The sequence below is a fragment of the Pavona decussata genome, unplaced genomic scaffold (genome assembly GCF_977016875.1).
Source record: "Pavona decussata unplaced genomic scaffold, jaPavDecu1.1 SCAFFOLD_67, whole genome shotgun sequence".
Lineage (NCBI taxonomy): Eukaryota > Metazoa > Cnidaria > Anthozoa > Scleractinia > Agariciidae > Pavona > Pavona decussata.
Genome location: NW_028145486.1, coordinates 2,113,626 through 2,133,064, shown reverse-complemented (window position 1 = coordinate 2,133,064; position 19,439 = coordinate 2,113,626). Strand labels below are relative to the sequence as shown.

Genomic DNA, 19,439 nt, shown 5'->3' with positions numbered 1-19,439 from the left:
TTCTGTCTTCAGAGTCATGTTCTGGCCCGGGTCATGATGTTTTCCGAAAACAATTTCCGGTATGATCGCGAATAATAAACAGGAAATATAAATAGCGCGTGAGTCAGATATGTATCTGCCTCTGTCATGACGTTTTCAGAAAAATTTCCGGTAAGATCTCGAGTACGGTAACGCAATATTTCAATTGCGAAGGGAGGATAGTTTTAACAAGATGCCTGCTATACTGGCATTACGCGTGATGCTGGGGCTGATTCATTTATTCCAACTGTATGCTTCGCCGATTGATAAAACTATCCTTGCTAATGGAATAGTTTGAGTCACGACGATCACGTTACGTTGTTTTCCGTGTGTTACGCGACTCAGACTATCAGCGGAAATCTGTCAAATTCCATTACGATAACGTAAGCTTCTCAATGACCTCTTTTCTGTCTCGCGTCGTGGCCTACCCCTGGCCTAAGACTGTCAAACAAAGCACGATTCCTTCACTAAGAACTCACCAATTTCCACCGTTTTACGTGTCGGGTGCTTCTTAGAAGTTATTCTTTCGATTTACCGCTTCAAAATGTTGAAATTTCCCTTTGAAAACGGCACACTTGAGTCCAGAACATGTTAAAACAATATGGCGCGACTTAATCCGTCTTTAATTCCTCGCGAAGCGAGGGCCGAAGGCCCGAGCGTAGCGAAGTTAATAAATTTGTCGGGCCGAGCCGGCCCGAGCGGAGCTATTCGAGCGAAAAATATATTTATATATATATATTTAACAATTAGATTATGAGCTCGAGATTTCTATCGCGTGATAGTTGATGAGGGCGAAGCCCGAATCAACTATCACGCATAGAAATCGAGAGCGAATAATCTAATTGTTTTAGTATAAATCTACTAGTCGTTCAAAACTAAACAAGTAAATTATCTATTTCCTCATCGCAGACACTTCGAAAACGCGAAGAAGCGGGCGCCATTTTGTTGAAAATCGCTACTCACTATCTATCACAGAATAGATAGCGAGTAGCGTAGCCAATCAGAGAACGGCATTCGTGATAGAACACTAGTAGATTTATACTAAATGTTGATATATGTTTATATCTTTGAAGGTGTCCGCACAATGACGTCAGACTGTCTGGCGTCGTCTGGAGCAAAATTTGCATACATCGAAAAAAATATGCGTGCATGATCAAATTTCAACTGCAATGTTCATCAATATTCACTGGATACAGAACTATCTCTCCAGAATCTTTTCCCTTTCTTTTAGAAATCTTTTTTGTGAAAGATTGCATTAAAGAAATTACACTTTTTGTGGCCGCGGTGAATAATTTTCCGTGGGAAATAAATTGATCGAACACGACAGCGCTGCACGCCCGTTGTACATTACGTCTCGACAGAAATAGATTTTCAACCGCAAACTAGCCCGTGGAACTACGAAAACACTATGCTCATCAAAAAAAAATCTTATGCGCCTTTTAATCTCCTCGTTTGATGCTACAATACGAGTAAAGAGGGCTTTTCACCCAGCCCCGCTTCGCGAGGTTTTGCGAGTCACGTATTTCTAGTAAATATATCAAATGATGCATTGACGTCACACAGGTAGGGGTGAGTGGGTCCCCTCCCTCGCGATATAAGCGACGAGAATGGATTTTGATTGGCCTGCTGTTGTTGAAGACAATCAGAACAATACATCCCGAGTAGGAGAGGGGAGAGTTTAATGAATAAATTAATGTACCGATTTGTGACTACGAGGAAGAAAAAAAAGAAATCGACCCGTTTTTAGACACGGTATGCCCCTTCAGGGCATCCCGCGTAAAAATCTGCGAAGCGTAACAAGGGAATACGGAAATCACGCTATCTTTGTGACTCAAACTATTCCATCAGCTAGTTTTATTAGATAGTTTAAAAAATCTGCGAAGCATATAATGGGAATAAATGAGGCCACATTGAGCATCCCGCGAAATGCCATTGGGGGCATCTTGTATTCAATTCAAAATGGCTGCCGCGTCTCTGATGATCATGCGTGGATTTTCAAGGTGGCAGTTCGTGGTTCCTGGAAGGAAAACACAGGTTTTCAATACTGTGAATCAAAAGAACAACTTCTAAGGAACACTCGGCTGCTTAAAGAGGAAGTCAGTGAGTTAATAGCGAAGAAATTCCTGTTCGAGATTGTGTCAAGGCAAAACATGTGCGATCGCAAACATGAGCTGTATACGTTAAAATTTTTGTGTGCTCCTGGGAATCCACTTTACACTACTTCAGGTTTGAATGTGAATTTTACCGTGCTTTATGTTAAATTGATCGATTTGTCATATTTCAAATAGCTTTGGCGAAATTTTCGAAAAACGTAATAAGTTAATTTAATATGACTCGCAGTTCGCTTGGATCGGTCGCCTTCACGTAGCTCCACTCCAGGCGAAAATTGAACGAATTTGCTTTTCAGGCGTGAACACGGGTCTGTCTGAATGAATTTTTCAGTTAAGAAAGCTTATTGTCTGTTTATCTGTGTGTCTTGATTCACGGAATTTCTTTACCATGCGATCTTATGTAAACCATGGGAGAGCCAAACCATATCTATTACCACAGGTAGCCCAAGCTCGAAATATGAGCGCTAGTTACGCAACGGTTGAAAAATATAAGGATTTGTATGGGAGAAAAACGGTTTATTTTAGAGGCTAAAAATATGAACGAATTCTTAAATAAAAATCACCCACTTTATTTCTCTTGTGTATGTTTTGCCTGCTATGTGGTTTTTAGGGCGATTTAGCGCGATTCCAGTGAGTTTTAGTACCATCGCTCTCTCTATATATATCCGATATATAGAGAGAGAGCGATGGAACTAAAACTCACTGGAATCGCGCTAAATCGCCCTAAAAACCACATAGCAGGCAAAACATACACAAGAGAAATAAAGTGGGTGATTTTTATTCAAGAATTCGTTCATATTTTTAGCCTCTAAAATAAACCGTTTTTCTCCCATACAAATCCTTATATTTTTCAACCGTTGCGTAACTAGCGCTCATATTTCGAGCTTGGGCTACCTGTGCTATTACTGTCCCCTGTGTATTAAAGTGTAAACAAACCGAAATTTACATGTACATATATAGGTCGGTAAAATCGTTAAAAGATATCACACCAACCGTAAAAATAAAAAAATAGATAGATAAATAAATTAATAAATAAATAAATAAGATAAGTAAAATATAAAAAACATATAAAAATTAAATAGGGATAACTACGTAAGTTATATACAACTATTATTTAAGAAAAGCTGATAATAACCTATAAACATTTCTGAGGACTTTGATGAAACAATTGCCTCAGAAAGGCAGTTCCAGTCCGCTATAGTTCTTGGTAAAAACGAAAATTTAAAAATGTCCTTACTTGCACATGGCACGCGAAATTTAAATTGATGGCTTCCCCTCGTGCGACTCTCGGGATGATGAATTAAATGTTTTCGGGTATCTATATCAATAAGACCGTGAGTTAGTTTATACATAAGTGTTAGCCTAAACTGCCTTCGTCTCGTTTCCAGTGTGGCCTACCCTAAAGGCTGGTTTCCATATGATCGCAGACGATCGCAGATCGCAAACATTCGCAGACGATCGCAAAAAAGGCTGTTTCCATATACAGTCGACTCCCGATAACTCGAACCTTCAAGGGAAATTCAAGAAGGTTCGGGTTATCGGGAGTTCGAGTTATCCAGGGTAAAATTATATAGAAAATGACCTGAAAGAAGAGGAAGATTGGTTCGAGTTAGCGCGAGGTTCGAGTTTGCGAGGGTTCGAGTTATCGGGAGTCGACTGTAATCGCAACGATCGCAGAGCCGACCGTAGCCATACGTTTTGGTCAGCGGAAATGTCAAACACGCGCGTGTAGGCTGAAGAGCAAACAACATCGCGAACGTGGAAGAGCGGAAATCATTTTGCCGCAAGCAAATTTGCTTCTTCTGTTTGTCATGAAGCGAGTCGTCGTCACCTCCAAAACCGTCGAAAACATCAGTTTTGGACTCGATAACGACCGTACGCAGTTTTTATGTTGCGAAATTTGGCCTCCGCTTCCCCGGCCGATAAATTAAACTTCTGCCCAATCAGGTTGTCCCAACAGTTGGCCTTTTTGTTCTTGTCTTTAAAATCTTTGCTGCTGCGATGGTGAACACATTCATAACGAGCAACTTCCTCTATAAATTCCTCGAAATGATAACGAAATGAGTGTTGCTACATAGACCGTTTCTACAATCGAACAGACGAGCGTTGAATCGTGGGAGAGAACCCGAAATATTATGGGATGTGTTTCGATCGCGGATCGCAAAACTTTGGTTTCCATATGATCGTACAATCGCTATTGATCACAGGGGATCGCTTGCAAGAGATAGAAGATGGTTCTATCTTCTGCGATCGTCTGCGATCACGATCGCAGACGACCGCAGAAGTATGTCTCCACATGATCGCAGACCTTATTGCGATCTGCGATCCACGATCCGCGATCATATGGAAACCAGTCTTAAGTCTTTAATCATGTCCGTAACACTCACATAACTGTTGCAATTTTGTGAGCAGAACCGTGCTGTTTTACGTTGAACCCTTTCCAGAGCACTGATCACCTTTCTTTAAGAAGGCGTTCCAAGCCTCGCTTCCATATTCCAGCTTGGGTCGTACTAGGGATGTAAATCCAAGTAGTACGAATGAAGTAAAGTTATTTTCAAGTGACGTTTTCTTTGGTGTTATTGTCGTCGCTGCTTAACTTTTTCTTATAATAAGGCGGGGAATCTCTTCTCGTTTTTCACGCGCGCACAGTACATGTCTAAACGTCTTGGGACAGGCTAAAGCACCCTAAACCGGCGAGTCGACAAGGCGACTTCTAACTGGACTCAAAGAAAACGGACTTCGAATATTGTATCCCGTCGACAGTACTGATTCGATGTATTTACTTTTATTTATATTAGGCAGGATTTTTAAGGGTTTCACCTGTCACCGCAATCCTGAAATTACACTTCACAATTTTATTTCATCATAAAATTTTGAGGAGACGAATCTTCATCAGGTGACATGCGCGACTCCAGTGATTTAACATTCACTGGCAAAACATGATCACAGCTCATGATGACAAAGTCCCGGATGCCATCGTATGATAAACAACACATTCACAAAATTCGATCATGCAACTTACTAACTGAACATAATCGTTTTACCTTCGAAAGTTCGAGTTTCGAATTTTCTGGCCTGCTCTAAATGGCTATTCAGCTTTCAAACCGTTACATCACTCACAAACCGGTCTAGGTGGGCAACTCTGGTAATATAACACTAAAAACTTTATCTTTCAGTTATCACAAGGTACGTACAAAAAAGTCCCATATTGTCACAAATCACAAGACAAACAACACAAAACTTGAACACAGGATTTAATGTTGCCACAAGCGTTTTAATCTTGAAAGTGCGTGCATCGACCCTTTTCTCAGTATCTACTTTTCAAACAATCAGGCAAAAAGTTAGCACCATATCGTTGTGCAAGAATGTCTGCTGCAAAAGGCGAGGTACGGGCTGTAAATCGAAAACTACTTAGGCGACTTTCTTTTTATTTTATTTGTTTTTTTCATAACTTGTTCCTCTTTGTTGTTGTTTGCGCAGATTGTGAACCAAGACGAAATCCCACCCGAAACGGTGGAAGAGGAATCGAAAACAACAATTAAGTTCAAAGGTAAACTGTAAATTGTTTTCAAAAGCTGAGGAAAACGTCAGGAAAGAAAATTCCTAGTAGCAACACATCGACATTAACAAACGAACCACAGAATCCTCTGGGGCTCTTCCAAGTGCGTTACCTACAGTAGAAATTATTTTCAACAACTCCCTCTGGAAAGCTAGTTTACTAACTTAGAACAAAGTCACACAACCATTGCTTTCAACTACCTACACCTTAGAAAGGACTTATTGACAACATGAACAAAACAGACAAACTGACAGACAAATTTACTGGCAATAGACCAACGGACTTTTGACTAACAAAAGACTGGTCGAAACGTATTAATCACTTTTTACAGTCTCCACAGCCAATAACATCATGGCTTACTGACAAACGACCAATAACATCTCGGCTTTGCTGGGCAATCAGGTCAACAAGCACAGAAATTTATACCATCTACTGACGTTCCACACTCTGAAGATGACTTCTGCTCGGGTTGTCGAAATGTCAGTCAATGTCACCTTAAACAGCCCTTCTCAGGACTTCACTCACCCGTATGATCATAATTTACGTATACATGGTAATATCATTCTTATCACAATCAGCCTTAACTTGAGTGGTCCTAAGCTCTCAATCGTCGTAGAACGTGTCCTTATATACGCAACATTTTGTAACAGAAATCAAAGTTTCAAGAGTCTCACCATTCAAGGTGAATAACATTTGAGTTTCTTCATTGCCTTTAACGACGCGTTAAAGTCGAACTAAAAAATAACACACTCATTGTCTTATTTCATTCTTTTCGTTTTCTTAGGTCCGTTATCAAGGGTATCCAAAGTCTCCGGACATTTGCCTGCAGCATTTTTGATGCTAGAGAAGATAAAAATGCCGAACACCCCAGGGTGTCTATCCAGTTATACGATTAACGAAGATAGGGGGACCTATCGTTTTGATTAGTAGTTTGAATGGCATAATATTATCGTTACCTTAAAAGAATTGATAATTTCTTCACAAATGTTCATGGAAATTTCCACCGCAGTTTTAATGGAACAGACTTAAAGCACGTTAGCGTGTTCAATCACAGGAGCTTGTAAAAGAAAGAATGAATGAAATTAAGATATTCAAGTTTACGTTTTCGCTTGCCGCGTTGTTTTGTATCCTGTGCATTCGCATCCAAGATGGTAGACCTAAAAGCACAGCAGTCGTGTGCTAGCTCTTTTATGCCCGAGCGGATCTAAGGCTGATTGTTTAAGGAGTGGATAATGTTCTGATCCACTTTGTAAGTCACTATCCGCCAGGCAATTAAGATGTGAGAATTTCAGGGTAACGTCAGTGTAACAGTTGTCGAAATTGTACAGCCAGCTTCCACTGTATCTGCAGGTAAAATGTTCACGCAAATTAATCTTGAAAAAATGCAGATAATCAATAATAGTTTTATTCAGTTGAAAATATCTCAGGATGAAAACCTCTTTCATCTTTCTACGCAATTTTTACGTTCGTTTCGTCCATTATGTGACGGTCACTTTTCTTCCATCTCTTTGATCATCGTCCATTCAGATGACACTTCCAGTTATTTTCTGCATTTTATTTTATGTATATCACTAGATTTTCCGCTTTACCTCATTGTTTTGGCCGAGCATCCACAATGTCTTGTAACTGTCTTTATACTACACAGACGCATTTTAATACCACACGAACAACAAATGCGACTCAAGTTCGTGCAGACGGATAACGTGTCCTCAAGAATAAAAAACGCCATTGAAACGTTCGACGTTGTTGTGGGGTGAAATTCACGAGGCCATCACATGCCTGGCACCCGGAACGGTTGATGATATGGTGAAAAATGCCCAACTAATCCACGGGGAGGATACTATGAATCACACACTTAGCTACTTTTTCCTATTTTTTGAGCAATATCTTCATGGCTAAGGTTGAAACTGAAATTTTTAAACCGAAGCGCATTAAAACCGCTCATTTGGAAACGATATATAGACGACATATTTTCCCTATGGACTTTAAACAGAGAGGAGATAATGCAGTTCACTGAGCAAGCAAACAAACACCACCCCACAGTAAATTTATGGCTGAAATTTCAGAAACAGAAACGACATTACGGCGGATACAAACATTTATAAAGGCGAAAGATTCAAGCAATTCAGTTCTTAGCACTTCAACCTACTGAAACATTTCAATATACGCAAGAGCCATAATCAGGGATCGAGACCGGATATACAAGCAGTTTTCATCAAGATGTTGGGAATTTTACTAACGTTTTTGTTTTCAATATTTTTTCTGGTCAATACTTCCGTAACGAGATGCCATTTTGACATGTGGGCTTGTCCCCATGTGTGGTACCAAAAAATCTATTCTTTTAAAAAAAGTTGCGCCATACGCGCGCGCTGCACACACGTGAAAATGGTCAGGATCGCGCGTGGAGAATTGAAATATTTTTCCATCCATTCAAAACGGCGTCCAATTTTTAAAAATTTTCCAGGGAAGAGATCTCATCGGTGCCCACATCTAAGGACCAGACTCTCACAACGAAAAGGTAACAAAGAAGACGTTAAAAGTTAAATAAATTGCATATTGATCACATGACTCTCGCGGTAAAGTCAAAATGGCGCCAAAATGGTGGCGCTGCGTGCGTTGCTACAGTTGAATGAATGAAAAAAGCTTACACTCTACGGACATGTACTCAGACACGTAACTTTAGTGATTTTTTTTCTCAGCTGCTTTCCGCGTCACTTTTGCCAGTATGATATGGTTCAAACAGTAGCCGAAAATTTATCCTGCGAACTAATAGAAAAAAGAAAGAGTTTGAAAACAGATAAGGACGTTCTTACAGCTTTATTGTCCTTTCAATGACCATAGAAATAGACAACTGATAAAGGAATGAACATTCATCTGAAATCTTACGGGTAATACTTCTTGAAAGCAGTAAGCTAACAGCCGTCACAAGAAGCAGTAAGCTTTTCGGCAAAAAGAAGTAATCGAGAAATTCACTTCTGGCTGATCGGTTGAAAAGAGAATTTCCTAGAGTTGTCCCCAATGCTTTAGTTTACAGCTGTAGTTTAGTAAGGTTAGACGGAGGAACTTAAACATGTACAGGACAATAAAATGTTATCAGTTTCACATTCAAAGTGTTTAAAAAATATATAATTTTGTTGAAACCGAACTGGACTTTCTCTTCCATTGAAGTAGCCCACGCAAATTTGCGTGTATCCGCGCGGGTTTATGACGTGAAAGGTGGCCCAATTTTTTTCCAAAAATAAATTTTTTGGTACAACACATTGATGGGGACGCGTGGATCCCACGCTTACGGTCTCCATCCCTGATTATGGCTCCTGATGATAAACAACACATTCATAAAATTCGATCATGCAACTTACTAACTGAACATGCAATTTTAGAAACTTCCATAATCGTTTTACCTTCGAAAGTTCGAGTTTCGAATTTTCTGGCCTGCTTTAAACGGGTATTCAGCTTTCAAACCGTTACATCACTCACAAACCGGTCAAGGCGGGCAACCCTGGTAATATAACACTAAAAACTTTACCTTTCAGTTATCACGAGGTACGATCAAAATATTCCCATATTGTCACAAATCACAAGACAAACAACACAAAACTCGAACACATGATTAATGTTGCCACAAGCGTTTTAACCTTGAAACTGCGTGCATCGATACTTTTCTCAGTATCCAGTTTTCAAACAATCAGGCAAGAAGTTCGCACCATATCGTTGTGCAAGAATGTCTGCTGCAAAAGGCGAGGTACAGGCTGTAAATCGAAAACTACTTAGGCGACTTTCTTTTTATTTTATTTGGTTTTTTTCATAACTTGTTCCTCTTTGTTTTTGTTTGCGCAGATTGTGAACCAAGACGAAATCCCACCCGAGATGGTGAAAGAGGAATCGAAAACAACAACTAAGCCCAAAGGTAAACTGTAAATTGTTTTCAAAAGCTGAGGAAAACGTCAGGAAAGGAAATTCCTAGTAACCACCAGAACCACTTATCGACATTAACAAACGAACCACAGAATCCTCTGGGGCTCTGCCAAGTACGTATGTCACGTGGAAAGCTGGTTTACTAACTTAGAACAAACGTCACACAACCGTTGCCTTCAACTACCTACACCTTAGAAAGGACTTATTGACAAATGAACAAAACAGACAAACTGACAGACAAATTTACTAACAATAGACCAACGGACTTTTGACTAACAAAAGACGGGTCGAAACGCACTAATCACTTTTTACAGTCTCCACAGTCAATAACATCATGGCTTCGTTGACCAATCAGGTCAACAACCAGAGAAATTTATACCATCTACTGACGTTCTACATTCTGAAGATGACTTCTGCTCGGGTTGTCGAAATGTCAGTCAATGTCACCTCAAACAGTCCTTCTTAGGACTTCACACACCCGTATGATCATAATTTACGTATACATGGTAATATCATTCTTATTAGCCTTAACTTGAGTGGTCCTAAGCTCTCAATCGTCGTAGAACTTGTCCTTATATACGCAACATTTTGTAACAGAAATAAAAGTTTCAAAACTCTCACCATTCAAGGTGAATAACATTTGAGTTTCTTCATTGCCTTTAATGACGTGTTAAAGTCGAACTAAAAAATAACACACTCAAAGTCTTATTTCATTTTTTTCGTTTTCTTAGGTCCGTTATCAAGGGTATCCAAAGTCTCTGGAGATTTGCCTGCAGCATTTTTGATGCTGGACAAGATAAAAATGCCGAACAACCCCGGTTGTCTATCCAGCTACACGATTAACGAAGATCGAGGATCCTATCGTTTTGATTAGTGGTTTCAATGGCATAACATTATCGTTATCTTAAAAGAATAGATAATTTCTTCTCAAATGTTCATGGAAATTCCCGCCGCAGTTTTAATCGAACAGTCTTAAAGCACGTTAGCGTGTTCAATCATCGGAGCTTGTAAAAGAAAGAATGAATGAAATTAAAACATTCAAGTTTACGTTTTCGTTTGCCGCGTTGTTTTGTATCCTGTGCATTTGCATCCAGATGGTAGACTCAAATGCACAGTAGTCGGTGGTAGCTCTTTTATGCTCGAGCGGATCTGAGGTTGATTGTTAAAGAGTGGGTAGTGTTCTGATCCACTTTGTAAGTCACTATCCGCAAGGCAATTAAGATGTGGGAATTTCAGGGTAAGCTTATGAAAACTAGAACTAGTTGTCGAAATTGTACAGCCGGGTTCTACTGTATGTGCGGGGAAAATGTTCGCGCAAATCAAACTTGTAAAAAATACAGATAATCAATAATTAATTAATTTAATTATTTTAAATTTATTTTGCCACACCACATATACAATGTAAACAAAAAAAAAAAAAAGAAAAAAATAAATGTAACAATGGCGAGGAGACCTAAAGGGAACTATGAAGCTTATATTAATTAGGTCTCCTTAGTTATTATTTTACAAGATGAAAATATCTGATGAAAACCTCTTTCATCTTTCTATGCAATTTTTACGTTCGTTTCGTCCGTTATGTGACGGTTTTCTTCCATCTCTTTAATCATCATCCATTCTGATGACACTTTCAGTTATTTTCTACCCGTATATATCACTAGATTTTCCACTTTACCTCATTGTTTTGGCCGAATAATTTCCATAATGCGTCTTGTGCCCGTCTTTATACTATACACACGTTTTTAATACCACACGAACAACAATTGTTTGCCCAAGTTCGTTCCGACGGATAATAATTGTAATAATAATAATAATAATAATAATAATAATAATAATAATAATAATAATAATAATAATAATAATAATAATTAAAAGGGATTTGCTAAGCAAGATATGCAAAGACATGCAAAAATTACAGAGAGATTTAAGGCTCGACGTTTCGGAGTTGTCTTGACTCCATTATCAAGAGAAAAAAATCAGTTTGTGAACGCAGATATTTAAATAGGCTAGAGTATTTGCTTAACCATCTGTTAATATGTTAATTTTCAGCTCTAGCCTATTTCAATATCCGCGTTCACAAACTGATTTTTTTCTCTTGATAATGGAGTCAAGATGACTCCGAAACGTCGAGCCTTAAATCTCTCTGTAATTTTTGCAATAATAATAATAATAATAATAATAGTAATAATAATAATAATAATAATAATAATAATAATAATGATGTTTATATCTTATTTTGCGCAGTCTAACATGCAATTAAGATATGATCGAATGCGCATTACAACAATAAAATCTTAAAGTAATGAATAACTAATCTAAATAATAACAACAATAATAATTTACAATCTCCGGAAAAACAATAAAATCAAAATATGAGTTAATAAGAGAACTAATAAAAAGCTAATTTAAAAAGATGTGTCTTTAGTAAAACTTTAAAAGTATTCAATGATTGGCATTGTCTGATTTCAAAAGGGAGTCGGTTCCATACTTTGGGCGCGACATTTTCAAACGTCCTATCCCCTAGTGTCTTTTTTGTTCTATAGGTATTATCCATTAGAAGTATGCCCCGGTGTGATCTCAACTGGTACCGCGAGCTCTCATTGATTTTTATCAAGTCTAAAAGATACTGTGGTGCGATGCCATAGATACATTTGTCAACTAACAGTGCAATCTTGAATTCTATTCTATAGGTAACCGGAAGCCAGTGCAGGTTGATCAGTGATAGTGTGATATGATCATACCTGCATACAGTACATACCAGCCGAGCTGCCGCGTTCTGCAGGCGTTGCAGCTTACCAAGATGAACAGCGGGCGTATCATATAATAGACCGTTACAATAGTCTAATCGTGACAATATAATAGCCTGTACAATGGACTTCCTACTGTCATATGATAAGTACTTTCTAACGCGCCGGATGTTGTGTAGATGGTAATGACTAGGCTGACATATGCTGTTAATATGTGTGGTCATATTCGTGTTTGCATCAAACCAAGCACCAAGGTTTCTAACAGAGTGGACAGCAGAAACCTTTACCTCACCTACTTGCAAGTCATTTATCGTAACCTTGTTTAACTGTGCACATGTACCTAATGTGTCCTCTAGAATAAAAAACGCCATTGAAACGTTTGACGTTGTTGTGAGCTGAAATTCACGAGGTCATCAAACGACTGGCACCCGGAACAGACGATGACATTGTGAAAAATGCCCAACTAATGCACGGGGAGGATACTATAAATCGCACTCTTAGCTCCTTTTTCCCTATTTTTTGAGCAATATCTTCATGGCTAAGGTTGAAACGGAGATTTTAAACCAAAGCGAATTAAAACCACTCATTTGGAAACGATGTATAGACGACATATTTTCCCTATGGACTTAATTTAAACAGAAAGGATAATTATAATGCAGTTCATTGAGCAAGCAAACAAATACCACCCCACAGTAAATTTATGGCTGAAATTTCAGAAACAGACAGAACATTTCTGGACACAAATATTTGTAAAGGCGAAAGATTTAGATGGAATTTAGTTCGTGTGTGCGTACGTACTTTCAACCTACTGAAACATTTCAATACTGATACGCACTTCTCTTCATGCCACCCACCAAGGGTCAAAAAAGACTTCATCAAATGAGTTCTTGATAAAAAAAAACTACGAAGTACTGCATAAACAAGGACAGAATAACCGCTCGTTTGACCACAAACCATCTTTTGCTATCATGGAATGAATGCATGGCGGGCCAAAAGAGCGCAACCGACAGTTGTTCTGTCAGCCCCGTCACAGTCTTGGGGTCGCCTCTAATCTCTGAAAGAGTAAAACTAATCAACCATCTAAGGCCATCCCAATAAAATGTTTCGTTTCCCATCGCCCGACCGACCCAATTTTTTCGAAAAGTAAAAAAAAAAAAAAAAAATTCCAGATATTTTCACTAGTCAAAGAAGCAAATACTTTAATTTACAAGCACACGATATTGTTTTATCAACAACAATTGGTATGATGTGATATCTTGGTCTTTAATTAACATCGATACTATGAATAACGAACGAAAAGACCACATTTTCGAGTTGAGTTTTTTTTCTATATTACGCCGATTAGATCATCAGTTTGATCCAAGGTATACCAGCAGGATTATCGTCCACGGTTGAAGAACTGGAAGAAACTGGTCAAATTTTTCAAGCTGCAATTCAATTCCATCCTGGGCACTTGCTTTCAAAGATTTCTGCGCACTAGCTAGCAGAGTAATGAATTGCTCACAAACCTGAACCATTATTTTATTCCCATTAACTGATTAATACAGAAAATACCTAGGGAGGGGGAGGGGGTTGGTTACTCAAAAAATCTTATGAGATTATAAGGGGAGGCTCCGCCCCGAGGTCCAAACCCTTACCCTCACCTTTTATATACCATTTTTGACAGAAACGATATTCCTATCAGCAGTTAGTTAAAAATTTAACCACTTCTCAGCGATCAATTAATTATGCTGGATACAGCGGTTTCCAGTCGAGTGTCGTAAAACCAAAACCAAAATAATTGCTCTGACCATTCACAACAGATGACACAACAAAACGAGCCAATCAGAATTCGAGGCAAATACATGTAACTGGCGCCAAGCGCGGGAAAACGCGTGCGGCGAAAGCACGATTAGTTTTGGTTTGGATTCCCATTGGTTGAGAAAGCGGCGCGAGTTTTGGTAACCAATCACAGAGCGTAGTGATGCAAAACCAAAGCAGACGCGAAATTACTTTTGACACTCAATTAAAAACCGCTCTATCAGTTAACTTTTATTTCTCACATGTTTTTGTGGTCTTTTGTCATGTACCTCTCGATCATTAGCCGAACTGTGTCGAGTATCAGTCGAATCTTATTTTAATTTGACCAGACCTAAATCAGAACTGTATAAAAATCTAAACGGAAAGCCATTTCGAAAAAGCTAACATTGCGAAGGAAAATATGTTAATGCAGGAACTGCGCAAGCGTACTTCGCTTGACAAGTGTTAAATGTCAGGTAGATGATAATGCATGATATAGACGTGTTATCGACAGACCGGTTCTGGTCAGGTTAAAAAGGAAATGAACAAGAATTTCAGCAGAGTTAAAGTTTTATCCAAAGTTGTAAAGTTACAGAATAAAGAAGAAGATTAAAAGAAACCGAGAGTGTTGGAGTGGTTCTTTTCCCTGCCCAAAGAAGCCCTCTAACAATTGGCAAGTTATTTTCAAGTGAAATTCACACATCTCAGCTAACAAGTATCTCAGCTTTCAGTTAGAAAAAATGCACGCCATTTCTCACTTGACGGTTCAAATTTTGGCCAATTCCCAGCTCTCCATTAATGCTATACAGACCCTTACATCAGCTCGTGAAATCCTCCCCTTTAAAATACCCCCAGTCTAAGAAAGGTTTCGCTTTCGGTCGGAGCCTCCCGTATAGTCCATTATAAGGAGTACCCCCGCCCCCCTTGATAAAATAGGTGACATGAATCGATCCTTCAAGTCTAAATATATACCACCTTTAAAAACTTAAAAGCATAACGACTTCAACGCTTTGGCGAGTAAACACCCAAAATGACCCAATGAATTCCAACTTATTGCTTTTCAGTTAGATTTAGTTTTCCTCCTTGTCGAAGTACTTGTAATAGCCCTCGATGGCGTTCTGTTGTAGCTTGTGAAACACCTTGGGAGCAGCCCTGGAGACCAGCCACTCGATGCCAGTATTTGGCATCCATCCGTTGTAGTTGTTGTTTGTTAATCCAAACACCTGACACTTTGTCTGCGGCTCTTTCTCGTCCGGAATCGCGATGTAGAAATTCCCGCCATTTGTCGCTCTGACAAGGCCATCTTGGCCCGCCGGCTTGGAGGGGTGACTTGCGTTTTTCAGAAACATCACAAACGACTTCTTGCCATACCAATCAGCCTCTCTAGTTGGCAGAGCAAAGAAAACAAAATCTCGATCCGCAAGGGGGCAAGACAACCCAACTCGCGCGAATAGGATTCGCCCCTTATCTGGGGTGACTTCCAAAGTTTCAAAGTCTTTGAAAGCTTCATCCCATTTGGTACGCAGCTCAAAGTTTGAAGGGTCCATCATTTCGCCGAATTTCTCCGCGGACATTGGCATATCTTCAAACATGTAGAGTATTTTGATCGGGACGTCCTCTTCTGGGAATGTTTTGCTCCATGACTTGAATCCGGGAACTTTGTACCTTTCTTTCCATCCACCTTTCTCCAAGTCTTCCTTGAACCACTTGGCTCTTTCAACCTCTTTTTCCAAGTCAAAGGTTGGAAACGACTGTTCTTTGGCCGACTGCATGAAGATGAGCTAGGCAAACCTGTAGAAATATAAGGTCATGACTCTTTTAACGGCTTTCAAGGCGAACACACAGGGAAACCATTTTCCGTACAGTCCATTTGATAGCCAGGGTGAGTACCCGATATTGTGCTACGAGGCTCCACGCGAAAGGGCTGCCTCTGTCACCCTAGTTGTATTTGAAAACGGTGGATTTTGAAACAGCCACAAAACAGGTTGTAAAACCGAACGGGCAACAATTTAATTTAACTATCAAAAAGGGTAGCAAAATTTGAGTAGAAATTTCTTGGCAGAAATTTCAACGTAATGACCATGACTCTTGCCATCGGGAAAAAAATACGGTGGTATAATCTTTTATCTTCCTGTTTCCCATCGATTTTACCGTTAACATTTCATAGCCAGCAGTCTGCTTTGCTTCTTAATAATATGCTAAGTGTAAAATATCCTACACCGTTCTAGGTTAGAAGAGGAACTTCGCAAGTAGTTCTTCCTATCACAATATCGACACAGTAACAATGATGCCAACTTTGTGGCATTTCGTCATTTTACAGGAATCAGTACCGAGGCCGGTTTAATGTTTGATCCCCACGGTTTAATAAATAGATTGAACACCGACAGACAGGGTTGATGCCACAAACAAACAGTGGCAAAATGTAAATTAAAAGCTCCATAAATCTAACTCATCGGCTTATAAAGTAAGACCTCATTTAGAAACCAACAAAACTGATGTAGACTGCCTCAGTGGTAACTAAAATTATTGCAATGCTAAGGTCTTCCTAAGACTGCCTCGCGGGAAATAAATTTTATCCAAAATGAGTCCAGCCTCTGGAAAAACACACACACACAAAAATTGTTTTATAAATATATTCAAGACGTGAGAGATGAACTTTTAAAATGCCCTCAGAAGCAGCACGACTTGTTGTCTCGATTTTAACGTTTTACACTCCCGTTAGACGCACTTATGAATTCTCAACGAGTTTCAGCCGTTCATTTGGTAAATGACGATATAAACTGGCCAAGCTACACCAGATCGAGACGATGCAAAACGATTGAAAGGGAAGTGGACTAGCTCACTTTCAAAGACTCAACGCGTAGCAAATTTTTATCTAAAACCTTCAGTTAGACTAACTAAAAACCTATTATCAACATAAAGAACGAAATGTTTTAATACCCCTACAGTATAAGCGGATTTCCATTGCTAAGTTAGTAAGATTATAGATCCATGCCGGGGGTTGAACAACGCTCAACTTTTCATGTTTATCCAAGCCGTTTACACAATGTTCGGTTTCAAACTGACTTCTCACTTTATTTTATCAGACGAATTTCAAAGATTTTTAGACACATTAGACGAACGATAGCGTTTTCCGCGCCTTTTTACTTAAATTGTAGGTGACACTCGGAAAAATTAAACATCCCTGGCTACGTTCACTACAACAATTCAGTAATTGGAAACTATTCAACTTACCTGTTACAGACCTGAATGATTGTAAATCCACCGTCTACGAGGACTCAAAAAACTTGAAAAGGTTGTCGTTAAAAATGAATTAATCCGAATTATAGATCTCGATTTTGGTGGTCGGTCAAGGGAGGTAATCCGTACTAAAGGCGACTGTTTTCCACCACTGTCGGCGGCGAATAAATTTTTTTTGCATAATCTGTCATCGTATGCAAATTTTCACCGCTGAAAAACGTAAACAATAACAAAGTTCCGTTGAGGATAAAGGAAATGATCATAACGAGTTTGTTCGAAGAGGGCAGATAAACAAGAAAAGTGAAGTTTGAATCTCATTGTCATTTTTTTTTACTGCTGGAGAGAGGGGTGGCTATGCAATAAAGACACCACCTTTTGAAGTTGAGGAAGGGGGCTGCAGGCAGACATCACAATTTATTTTGTAGTTTGGTGGGCCTGTTTGAGTATAATAGTTTTGACCACTTCAATAAGGTTTTTACTTTGACAGCCCTTAGCAGATACCGTTTTTTGTGAGTATGTGAGTTTATTTGTGATTTATTGAAAAATTTGTAGGGAGCGTGAGGTAAATAAGTCTACCGGATGTCTTTCATTCCAACAGGTAAGGCTTGGTTCCCACTAGCGACATCATAATCAAAAGGGCTGTTATGCCGCAGTGGAAACGCCAAAACACATAATAAAAGACGGTTTAGAAAAAGAAGAGTCAAACATAGTTATCTCCGCAATTATTGCAAAAGTAACTTTTCTCAAGTAGTTACCAGCGTATAAACTAAATATTCTTTTTCCTTCAGGCCTGTATAAATTATCTTTTTGTAACCGGCATCATGATTTTTTGAATAAAAATTTAAAAGTTGAGTCACGTAATAACAATAAATAATATAAAAATATTGGCGAAAAGTTTAAGGAAATTTGGTCATTTATGCTGCAACAGAAAGTATGCATTTTAATGTGTAATATAAGAGAAGCTTAACGGCATTTTCACTGATAGCAGAAACGTTTTTCTGACCCACCACAGCCGCAGCCGCAGAACACTTCCTCGCCGCTCCTAACCCCACCGCTAACGACATGCAATTTATCCCTATAGAAAAAGTCTACTCTAACCGAGACCCACTCCGTAAGGCCAGGGAAGCCTTTTTAATCTCAAAAGGCAGAACACTTTTTCCACATGGCCTCAATATTCGCGAAGAAATGTACTAGCGTTTTTTCCTTTTATTATTTTTTATTTTTTGTTATTATTATTATTTCATTTGCTTCATATTTTATACTGTCAATCAATTTAGTTTAACGTAGTTCCGCTATTGCGCAAATATTTGTCAGCTATATAAGCGTATGTCCCAAGGTAAATTTCCATTGTACCTGAAGAAGGCTGGTTTGGCCAGCCGAAATGTAGTAACCTTTAAACCGTATTTCTACGTTGTATCTCTCTTCACCCTCTCCCCCCTCCCCCCAAAAAAGCCTGATGCTGCTTCTTGTATCTACTGAATCCCCCACCCCCTCCTCCCCACTCAGTTTACGAGCCTGATAAGGACGTAAATTATTATCATCCGGGTGAGTGCACTCCTGAGGAGGATGTTTTGAGGTGACATTGATTGACGTTTCGACAAGCTGGGCGGAAGTCATCTTCAGAGTCAAGTTAGCCTACGTGTAGCCGTACCCACCCCCTCCTCCCGTTTTTCTTCGGGGGGTGGGTACGGCTACACGTAGGCTAGAGTCAAGTGAATTGAATAACTGACATATTCAGGTAAAAGTTATTAAAAATCCAAAATGACAATGTGACAATATACTGGAGATAAATTAAATTCAGGTGTGGAAATAAATTATGTTCATTAATCTCAAGCCTTCGTGTCGGTTAGTCTTCCACAGGGACAGGGAAAAAAGCCGTTCCGCTCACGAGTTTCCCCCAACCCCTCCAAAAAAGTATTTCCACCATAAAACGCCCGGAGGAAACACGAAAGAAAGGACAGGAAAGTTCCCGTTTTCGCCTGATTTCAGTAAAATTCGGGCAATGTCACAAGTAGGCTGAATAAGTTCGGCCGCTCCCTCGGCTCCAGCATTTCCTTCGCGTGAGGAGCGCGG

The 19,439-nt window shown here is 39.2% G+C and overlaps 1 protein-coding gene and 2 long non-coding RNA genes across 6 annotated transcripts; 1 reads left to right on the top strand and 2 right to left on the bottom strand.

The window, feature by feature from the left end:
• Positions 1-1,801: 1,801 nt before the first annotated feature.
• LOC146478031 (uncharacterized) lies at positions 1,802-4,224 on the bottom strand. The gene is made up of 3 exons (XR_014865191.1): positions 3,528-4,224; positions 3,367-3,447; positions 1,802-2,035 (listed from the first exon to the last, which is right to left on the bottom strand). It is a non-coding gene; the product is annotated as an uncharacterized LOC146478031 (long non-coding RNA).
• Positions 4,225-5,130: 906 nt separating this feature from the next.
• Positions 5,131-10,650, top strand: LOC146478030 (uncharacterized). Of its 4 annotated transcripts, none has more exons than XR_014865214.1 (5): positions 5,131-5,315; positions 5,610-5,679; positions 6,473-9,231; positions 9,526-9,595; positions 10,335-10,650. It is a non-coding gene; the product is annotated as an uncharacterized LOC146478030 (long non-coding RNA). The 4 variants fall into 4 exon arrangements; XR_014865211.1 differs by lacking the exon at positions 5,131-5,315 and adding an exon at positions 5,357-5,515; XR_014865212.1 differs by lacking the exons at positions 5,131-5,315; positions 6,473-9,231; positions 9,526-9,595 and adding an exon at positions 5,336-5,515.
• Positions 10,651-13,854: 3,204 nt separating this feature from the next.
• LOC146478029 (uncharacterized) lies at positions 13,855-17,706 on the bottom strand. Its single transcript, XM_085112707.1, has 2 exons — positions 17,361-17,706; positions 13,855-15,917 (listed from the first exon to the last, which is right to left on the bottom strand). The coding sequence occupies exon 2, from the start codon at positions 15,896-15,898 to the stop codon at positions 15,197-15,199; it is 702 nt and encodes a 233-aa protein (XP_084968833.1). The 5' UTR covers positions 15,899-15,917; positions 17,361-17,706; the 3' UTR covers positions 13,855-15,196.
• Positions 17,707-19,439: the final 1,733 nt, after the last annotated feature.

Coding starts and splice junctions, on each gene's coding strand:
- LOC146478029 (XM_085112707.1), bottom strand. CDS start 15,898: ATGCAGTCGGCCAAAGAACAGTCGTTTCCAACCTTTGACTTGGAAAAA.